Source organism: Cyprinus carpio, chromosome B10, assembly GCF_018340385.1.
Source record: "Cyprinus carpio isolate SPL01 chromosome B10, ASM1834038v1, whole genome shotgun sequence".
Classification (NCBI taxonomy): Eukaryota; Metazoa; Chordata; class Actinopteri; order Cypriniformes; family Cyprinidae; genus Cyprinus; species Cyprinus carpio.
In genome coordinates this window covers 5894246-5904613 of record NC_056606.1, presented here as the reverse complement: position 1 = coordinate 5904613, position 10368 = coordinate 5894246, and the positions used below count along the sequence as shown (strand labels likewise).

The 10368-nt window shown below is 32.7% G+C and overlaps 1 protein-coding gene across 1 annotated transcript; it reads right to left on the bottom strand.

Moving 5' to 3' along the window:
• Nucleotides 1–649: 649 nt before the first annotated feature.
• plac8.2 (placenta associated 8, tandem duplicate 2) lies at nt 650–2967 on the bottom strand. The gene is made up of 4 exons (XM_019097282.2): nt 2491–2967; nt 2239–2326; nt 2000–2124; nt 650–1399 (listed from the first exon to the last, which is right to left on the bottom strand). Exons 2-4 carry the CDS (start codon nt 2321–2323, stop codon nt 1295–1297), a joined length of 315 nt encoding a protein of 104 aa, XP_018952827.1. The 5' UTR covers nt 2324–2326; nt 2491–2967; the 3' UTR covers nt 650–1294.
• Nucleotides 2968–10368: the final 7401 nt, after the last annotated feature.

Here is a 10368-nt window from a genome sequence, read left to right as displayed (position 1 = left end):
TAATATAAACAACTAATCAGTGAATGAATTAATGAAATGAGTATATACTGTAAATGCTTTAAATGATTATTATAAATTATTATATTACTAAATGGATTAATACAATTTTTAAATAATAAATGATTATGAATGAATTAATGAATGGATGAATATGAAAGAAAGTAAAACACAACACAAATGTATGGTTGCTCTCTTGAAGTAACATACTGTACACAAACATTGCTACCAAGAAACCTAAGATCTTTACAGTAAACAGAAGAAAAAACCATCCACAATTCAATTTAGAAACACAGTGTTTGTGGAAACATGATACACTTCAACCACCTTTGAACTGACTGATCTCATGTCATGTCATGAAAGTTGATACAGTGCCACCTGCTGTGGACTGACTGAAGTGACATGGACTTGAGTTTAGAAGACTTGAACTGGAGGAGTCTGAACCTATAGAGGAATGCAATATGGAGAACATTGTCCTGGGCCTCATGCTGAAGGGGGAGCAATGATGTTGCAAAAATGATACAGAACTGTAATAAAAAAAACAACAACTATAATTGTATTTTTTCCTAACATGAAGCTCAATCATATCTCTTCAGAAAGACAAGAGGCTATTCTTTTCTACATACGTATTTTATTTGTTACATTTGGAAGGCTTTATGAAACTTTACTCTAGTAAGGCATTTGCAGACCATATAGGCTATTGCGTTATAATAACATGATACTACTGCATGTTTACAATGTAATGCTCTTTCTTATAATTTAGTGACTACAAAAAAATAAAATATGTAGATGTAAAATAATGCAAATTATACAGTTGATGATGATGTTGCTGCAAATTATAGAAATTAGTAATAAAAACAATACAAAGTGCAACTATATTCTCGGACGGACTCTTAACTTACAGGCACACAGTTTCACACTACAACCAACATGGCATAATCTGATAAGATAATCAACGAATCAATGTGATTTCTACATACTGGACCTCTGTAATAAAATGAATCTGGAAGCATGACATTGAGCAATGCCCCTTTTGAGTAACATGATGGCTGTGGTACAAAAACTGTTATTAATCTGATGCTCATAACAGCCTGTACATTCATGAAGCCATAAAGTTGATTAGTTTAAAGTATTTGCATATATAATATGATTTTCATTTAGTTCCAAAGGGCGATAATTAAGGACTAGATGATAGTGCACTGAAGATTGACTGCAAGATTAAATGAACATAGAACAATTAAAAACATAGATCAACTATGTTCAGGGCATTTTTGTTCCTTTGTAAGACAAAGTTTGCTCAGAATTGTCCAGTACGCTTGCTAATGTCAATGTCTCTCTTCATTTGGCAGGCTGCACAAGGCATGCAGAAGTAACCGACAAAAAAGTCAGTACACATGGATCCCTGGAGAGAAAAGACAAAATATGCATATTCATTTGTGGTAGCTAGATAAATAGATTAAAAAAAAAGTGTGCTTAATTGTACTAAATGCACACTTGTACTTCAAATTTTAAACGTATATTTAAAAAACTGCAGATGATATAATATTACAAATAAAAGACCACTTAAGTGTACTTAGAGACATGCTTTCATGACCGTGACACAACTTAAGTACACTTTTAAAAGGTGCACTATGTAATAATGTTACATTAATATTTTTACTTTAAAGTACTCTATAAATTGTTTTAATATTATTTTGTCATGCTTTATTTTGATGTGTTGACTAACATAGGCTACTAAAGCACATGGAAATTACCTGAACTTGATTACATCAGTTACATTTAAAGTTAATATATTTGAAATATAATATATTGCAACTTAATCATTACAAATATATTTAAATACATGACAAGACACAAAAGAAACAAATGAAATAAATTATCCAACTTAAACTAAATTCATTACATTACATTTCAAACCAAAATTAAACCAATATAAAGACAATTGAAGTAATTATGAAATTACAGAACTATTTTATAGATAGATAGATAGATAGATACTGACTGGTATGTTGTATTTAGTTCTGTATACACTTCGGATCGGCATGCCTAAACCGCATAAGCAGCACTCATTCATCTCACTGGCAATGGAACAGCCCAAACAAGGGAGACAGAAATAGCCATAACAACCTAATAAAATATATAACTGATGTTAAAGTCACTTTAACAACATGTTAAAATCATTTAGACTTTATAGATTCGAATGTAGTAACAATGTGTGTATTTGCCATCGGAATGACTTACATACGCTTGTGTCTTCACAGCAGCTCATCAAGCCTGTGTGAAAGTCTCTGGGTGCAAATGCAGCCGGCTGAGATGTGACCTCCATGATCTAAATAAAGAAATGTGAGGCATCAAGAATTTTTATTCTGAAACTTTTCCACCCGAAACTGCAACATTGTTACAAACATATTTAGTTCATGTAAATTTTAAGTAGAGAATTAATTCATACAAGTTCTCCAAAAATTATATTAAATTATATTGAAGCGTACGTACCTTTGCCTGTTTTGTTGTTGAGTCAAGAAAGTCCTCTACCGACTGAAACTGGCACAGAATGTCTTTACAGTATATACAGTTGGGATATCACATATTCAGACACACCCTTTAAATATACAGAAAATGTCATAAAAAAACTTTATACTGAGTTTTATTGCGGAAATATAAGTTGCACTTCCTTTAGGTCCAAAGTTCTAAATGGTTAAAAAAGCCACATTATGTTTTTTGTCACACCTTCCAGTGATGAAATGCGCTGCCACATCAGCCATCGTTGTGAACCATTGCTTTTACAAGGACAATGATACAACACACCATTATAGTTCTAATGAAGAGTTCTAAGACAATCCAGTCCAACCAGCGTCGAGGTGAATCACAATGTTACAGACAAAATGTTGTTGGAAAACAAATGAGGGATTTTAAGAGTGTTTAATGAAGGAATGAAGGAACTACAGTGCCATAAATCACTGCGACAATCAAATAAAAAACAAATGGAAAATATTGAACTATGGATCTAAGTTCCTGATTGTAAGCATACAAATATTACATTAAAAGATTATTACAAAACCACTTTAGGGTTTAAACAATCAGCTTACGTTCAAATAATTTCTTGGCATAACTTGTAATTATCATTGATGGTCAGCAATAAAAATTGTATTACATAATAATGGAAATATCCAGTATACACGTCACAGTCAGACACGCCCCGTGATGCCTGATTACTGGATTCAGCCTGGCCCAGATTTTACTGGGTCAGCAAACGTTTATAGCTTTACTGACTTACAGATAAATGAGGTCACAACAAACCAATTACAACACAGCTTTAGTATTTTTCTGACTAATGTCAATATGTCTGCATGTGTATTTAAAAAAAAAAAAAAAAAAAAAAAAAAAAAGAATTAAATCAAAACTAAAAAAACAATATAATACAAAAATAAAAATAAAAATATCACTTACTAAAAAGAAGTTTATTCAAGTGTGCTATTAGTATACTTCTTTTAAACTAAAAAATAGCAAAGTATGCTTTTAGTTTACTTTTTATATACTTATCAGAAATGGGCTTTATGTACTTCTCAGAAATATACTTAAAATGACATTTAAGTATACTTGATTTATACTTACAAAAAGTCTAAATATATTGGACTGTACTTCTGCTCCTAGAATCCGTGTTTTCATTGTTATATGGTAGAGGGCGCTAGTACACATCTTCTGTACAGAGTTTCCAAAAAAACACAAGTGAAGAAGAAAAAGAAACAACAGATACTAACACATGTAATCTAACACAATCAACTGACATGAAACAGCATCAAAACTGTAATGTTATGGAATAAAATGTCGACCGATGAAGAGGTAATAATTACAGTCGAGCTTTGGGGTGTTGATCGACTCCATCTACGTTTTGATTTTCATTCTGAATCCAATTCATTTTTCTGCTTTTTGTTCAAAATGTTATTTCTTTATTTTTTATGAAACTTACCCACATTAAAGTGTTTAAAAAAAGAATGCATGAAGCTAGAATAAAATGTTTTTGTTTACAAGCAGATACCCTGTTCTTTCCCTGTTGAAAAAACCAGCATATGCTGGTAAGGTATGTTTTGACGCTGGGATGCTGGTTTATGCTGGTCTATGCTGGTCCTTTGCCAGCACATGACCAGCAAAAGGACAAGCGTAAACCAGCAAAGGACCAGCATAAACCAGCATCTCAGCGTCAAAACATATCTTACCAGCATATGCTGGTTTTTTTCAGCAGGGTTCTTTGGATGTTTTGTATGTTCAGATATTCATATAACAAAATATATACAAATTAAAACCTAAATAGGGACATAGTAGCATACTTAAAATATGATGTAAAGTTCACTTAAAGAAAACTTGCGTATACTTGAGTATACTAGCATAAAAAAACTAAAAAACTAGTATTACACTGAGACTATACTTCAAAGTGTACAAAGTGTTTAATTAGTAAACTATCATTATACCTGTAAGTTCACTTTTAGTATAATTGCAGTACAAACTACACAAGAGAATAGAGGTTAAACCAGTTGTGTACTCAAAGTTTGCTATTGTTATACTTAAATTATACTTAAAAATATATTTTTATATACTAGAATGTGGGCCAAATTAGTCCCAAGGAGTACTGAAACAGTACACTTACAAGTATACTACTAGAACACTGATATTTATATACTTGCTACATAAAGTATACTTAAAATATGCTTGAACTTTACTTAAGTATACTTAATAAAATAAACTTGAAGTATACTACTTTTTGGTAAGGGATTATAGCCTAAACTATGTGTAGTACAGACTACTGTCTGAAATATGGCAACACTGACCGTAAAAAGTAGCCCACATGGAAACAGATGAGAGCAGTAATGAAGATGACATATATACAGTGGATAAAGGGTCAATGACATTTAAGTGTTAGCTTCTTCAGGCAAAGGTTAGAGATGTGGATTTCTCCCACTCTATGAATGGATGTTGGACTCCGTAGAATGGTTTGTTCAAGGATTTGGACTCTATAAACTCCTCATTTCCGTGAACCTACTTTGCTCTGATTGGTCACATGGCCCAGAGTGTTGTCATTTGTCTACTGCTTACAGAGCGTGCCGGAAAAGAAACGCCCGTTATAATATCTAAATAACAGCATGAGAGAATTCCTCAGCACAGTATACACACTGATTTATTTTGTAGCGACAGCTGACATAGGTTAGCCAAGCACTACCTAGAAATACTGATTTAATAACATTACAGTTTGTAAACCAAAATCTCACTCCTAACTTTATCATTACTCACCGTCTTCAGGATTAGAAACTGTCAGGCAGGTGTTTCTGGAGCTGGTTGGAGCTACACTCTGCAGGACAGTTTGACACATGTGGTCTAGTGTAATCATTTGGCTTTACACAAGTACTACTAATTTAGAAATTACTTACAATGGACACAACTAATGCAGTGAGTCCATTGTCTCAACAAACAACACACAAGCGAATATTCTCATTTCACATCCACAAATAAAAAAACGTGAGCAAGAATTAGACATTCGAAATTCCACAAATAAAAACATGGCGTAATGCTCTCCCATTTTCTGATATGGGATGTGTCAAAACGGATGTGTTAATAAGCTTTTTGCTAATTGGCGTGAGCGAGAAGGAGACATGCGAATTTTCCGAATTTTTTAAAATTGCATGGAAGAGGGCCAGTTTGTGTCATTCGCATTGCCCAGCATGTATGAAAGGCCAAATGGTTCAAAAACACGTACATTTCAACATGGCAATAACATGTAAAATACGTGTTCATGTTGTTTAAAGAAATACGCTCAAACAACACATATACATATTCTACGTGTGGTTGATGTGTTAAAATTCACGTATTTTTGAACAATTTTGATTACATACAGTAGGTGCGAATTCGCGTCTTTGCATTTGTATGTAATCTAAACAATCAAACAAACAAACTCACTATACTATATTAACAAATTAACATTTTGACACATTTAACACATATAATGGTAAGGGTGAGCGTGTCGGATAACTCCTTCCTCATTTTAATTTGGGGCACAAATAAGGACTTTCACCTCAACATTTAATTACAATCAAGAAAGATTGCTGAATAGATATTATTATGTTAACTGGAGGGAGTTTGTCAGCTGAACAATCTGAAGAATTGGTAAAATATTGTGTAGAGTCTCTTACATTATTATTAATACACAGAAAACACAAGTGTAATAAAATAAATTGTATTAACAAAAAGATAAACAAGAGTAATCAACAGAACTACTAAATTAATACCATGAATAATAAAGGACCTAAAGTGTATAATATTCATTGTCAGTGATTAAGTTATATGTTGCTATGGCAGAATACATTAACTTATGAAAATCTTATTACAGTATGCATCAAATAAATAAATAAATGAAAGTTTATATCATTAGATTCAACCTTCATGTTCTGTCCTTCCCGGGTGTAGTATGAGGGTCTTCTTCTTTCCTTCTAAGAGGGGATTACCAGTTGTCCTAGCAGCCTTATCTGTGGCTGTTAGACATTTGTTTGTGTTAGTCCACCAAGATCCAATCAAAATGTGGCAAATCTTTCTCCAGTGTTGCAGTCATAGAGGGGCCCCCTCATAAACAGGGCCCTTCACTAAACTACCTATTGCTAGGCTATAAAAGCTGCCAGATGCCATACCCACCACACCACTGAAAAAACAGCTCCCTGTAACAGAAGAGCCTTAATATTATCAACTTCTTCCTATCTCTAGGTCCCCTCCCGAGGACCTTAACGTTTGCAGTCACCTTTAATTTCGAACTAGACAGGATTAACAAACTACAGACCCATCTCAAATGTTCTCTTCACGTTGAAATATTAGAAAACGTTGTGCCTGCTCAGTTATGCTCCTCTTTGCAGAAAAAAAGCAGTATCTATTTAGATTGTCAGTCAACATTTGTTTTTGTTTTTTTTTTAAAGTGCCACAGTGTTTACAATCTCAAGGATGTCCACCTATGAACAACTTACACAACAGTGCAATAAACTGGAACAGAAGAACATATTTTAACCTTAAATAACGGGATTTAATATGTTTGGCTCCAAAATCCCCATACAGGACTATGAACGCTTTCATCGATGCTGTCCAACTTCACACGAGGAAACATGTAATGAACACTAAATCTCATCTAAGAAAAAAAAAGTTTCTTTATTTATAAGATTGGAAGGGTTTGTGAAAAGAATATTTGTTACAATAAAATGTTAACCAGAATAGTTTGTACATGTACAGGCATGACATATGGCAATACTACACAGTACTTGTAAAATGTTGAATTGTGTTTGTAGCAGATATTAAGAAAATTAATACAGCTGTAACTTTACAAAGAATACACTTTGAATTTGGCGACTAGCATTGCTTTGAAGTTCTACCTACATCCGTAATTACAGTTTATATAGATATGCTATGTTTCACAACACAACCAACAGGCCACATTGACAATATACTGATATCACACAATCAGCAATGTGCTGGTTACACCACCGAATCTCTTCTGAGCTACATTATTTGACAACATGAATGTGGAAGCATGAGCATTTTGAGTGAAATAAACCCTCCAACCTTACTGAATGGAAACCGCAATGTTTTGAACTTATAAAACTTATAGCAAAGACATTTTCATTAAATTTCAAATGATTAACTTCAACTTCCTTTAACATTTAATTCCCTTAGAGCAATACGTAAGGACTCGCCATAGTGTAGATGCTCGTTTATCACTTCTCATGGTTTCAGTGTTCCATTACTCTTCCTTATTTTGATGTCTCTCTTCATTTGGCAGGCTGCACAACCTAAGCAGCAGTACGCGACCATCCAGTCATTACACATGGATCCCTGGAGATGCAAATGACACAAAACTGTAAATAACAGCCCCTATCTATGTATTTATAGATAGATAGATAGATAGATAGATAGATAGATAGATAGATAGATAGATAGATACTGACTGGTATGTTGTATTTAGTTCTGTATACACTTCGGATCGGCATGCCTAAACCGCATAAGCAGCACTCATTCATCTCACTGGCAATGGAACAGCCCAAACAAGGGAGACAGAAGAGGCCACAACAACCTAAAAAAAATGATATGATTGATTTTAAAAGTAAATCCAGTCGGCAGGATATATTTACTTACAATATGCTATGTTAAGTGCTCTTGGAATCACTTACATACACCCATGTCATCACAGCAGCTCATCAAACCCGAGTGAAAGTCTCGGGGTTCAAATGGAGCGGGTTGAGATGTGACCTCCATGATCTATGACAGGTAAAGACATTTAGGGTGTTATTTTAATGATGGTTTTTTCTTCCCCAAAGCATTTTTCAAACCTATAATCAGCCATAGAATTTTAAAAATATGATAAAAAAATTTATAGTTAACATGACATTTAAATAGTTTTTACTTGTACAGGAAGCAAATATATATAAGCATATATAATATTTAATTGTAGCCTTACCTGATTTTGCTCAGTTGAGTCAGGATATTCCTGCAGGATATTCTATGCACTGAAACGTTCACAAGACATGCTAAGATTATATAGGGTTTGAAACGTCACATGCGCAGACCCACCCCTGGAAATGCATATATAAAGGTCATTACTTACTTTTTATTGTTGAAATTTGTATTGCCCTTCTTATAGGTTCAAAGTCCAGTAAGGCAATCTGTAGCTAATGATCATAAATAGCCACAAATGTCTTTTTCCAATAATTTACTGCTATAAGCTCTCACACCTTGATGTTATTTGCTGCCACACCTCTCATATCTGTCAAACTATTTGATAAGAAACAACAATTATTATAGATATATAAAAAAATATTATTAGGCTTATTATTAATTTAATTTTAAAGCTTCAAAAAATAATTAGCTATTGTAGAATAGTATTCTAAACGTGACAAAAGCTACTCCCTAATATGGATACTGCTATTCTTTAATTCATTAAAAATATGTGACATCTGACATGGATTTTGTTTGTCCAGCAGTTTGAGACTCAGAATTGATTTATTGCTAGCTAAGTAAAACACTGTTGCCATGAGTATAGAAATTGGCTGCTGGTTTTATGACTTTAACGATTCAGAGTACATATAATCACACAGGACACACTGCTATTAGGCGCCTATTTATACCTGACTGTACTGATAACATTAAAGACTATTAAAATTAAACAATTAATAACTAATAAAGAAAAAAAAATAACAGATATGTGTGTGTGTGTAAAATAAAATTATGTGATGTATGTTATATATCTGACTTTTTTCTTCAGCACTATCTCAGGACATTTACTTTTATTAGAGGTTTGTTCAAGTCATTTTCTTTATGAATTGCATTTGAAATAAATCAAGTTATCAGGAATCCATGCATGGGAATAGACTTTCAAATCAGCAAACTTATTCCAGTGAATGAGTAAGTATGGAAAAGAGCCTTGTCATCTGTGTACGTGGGTCATTTCTTTCCTAGACTCAGATCTTGGGCAATCACATCCGCTCCACCCTCGGAGTCAGAAGGACAATAAAGCGTTTAAACTTAAAGGAAAATATGAATGTAAGTAATTTAGACCAACCTTAACATCTCTTCTCATCTGCCGTTTGGGATATATATATATCACTTTTCCGCTGTGCCATACAAAAATCCTTAACTACGTACTGTGAGATAACCAGAGGAAAATACGACATTGCATTTTATTATTCATTGGCTCTCGTGCCATTCTGCAGTCTGATGTTTTTGTATAATGATTGTTAAATTATTTTATGATTGCTATGTCTATTTTTTAAGAGTTAATTGACACTTTATTATAGAATAAATGTGTAATTTTTTCAGTAGTTCTAATGAAGCATTATAAAAAAAACTAGGGCTGTCAAATGATTAATCACGATTAATCACATCCAAAATAAAAGTTTTGTTTACATAATATATGTGTGTATACTGTGTATATTTCTTATGTATATATAAATACACACACCATGCATGTAATATTTTAAGAAGAATATGTTATGTTTCTATATTCAAGTATATTTTATATCATATAAAATAGAATATAAATATATAAATGGTCATACATGTAAATATTTTTCTAAATATAGATAATTTGTGTGTGTAATTTAGATACCATAAATAAAAACCCTACCATGTACCATACATATATATGTAAACAAAACTTTTTTTTTGGATGTGATTAATCAGCGGGGGTTAATCATTTGGAACGCCCTAAAAAAAACGCAAGCTTTGTAAAAGTATTCCCATGAAGGATTGTGGCTTGTTTTAATTTCATTTGTATACGATCACAAAAAATAAAAATTAAATGCATCAAAAAAAAAAAAAAAAAAAAAAAAAAAAAACTCCAACTCTCAGAGG

Coding starts and splice junctions, on each gene's coding strand:
- plac8.2 (XM_019097282.2), bottom strand. CDS start 2,323: ATGGAGGTCACATCTCAGCCGGCTGCATTTGCACCCAGAGACTTTCAC. Junction 2,125..2,238: donor CTGTGAAGACACAAGCGTAT/GTAAGTCATTCC, acceptor ATATTTTATTAG/GTTGTTATGGCTATTTCTGT. Junction 1,400..1,999: donor GAACTAAATACAACATACCA/GTCAGTATCTAT, acceptor TTTTCTCTCCAG/GGATCCATGTGTACTGACTT.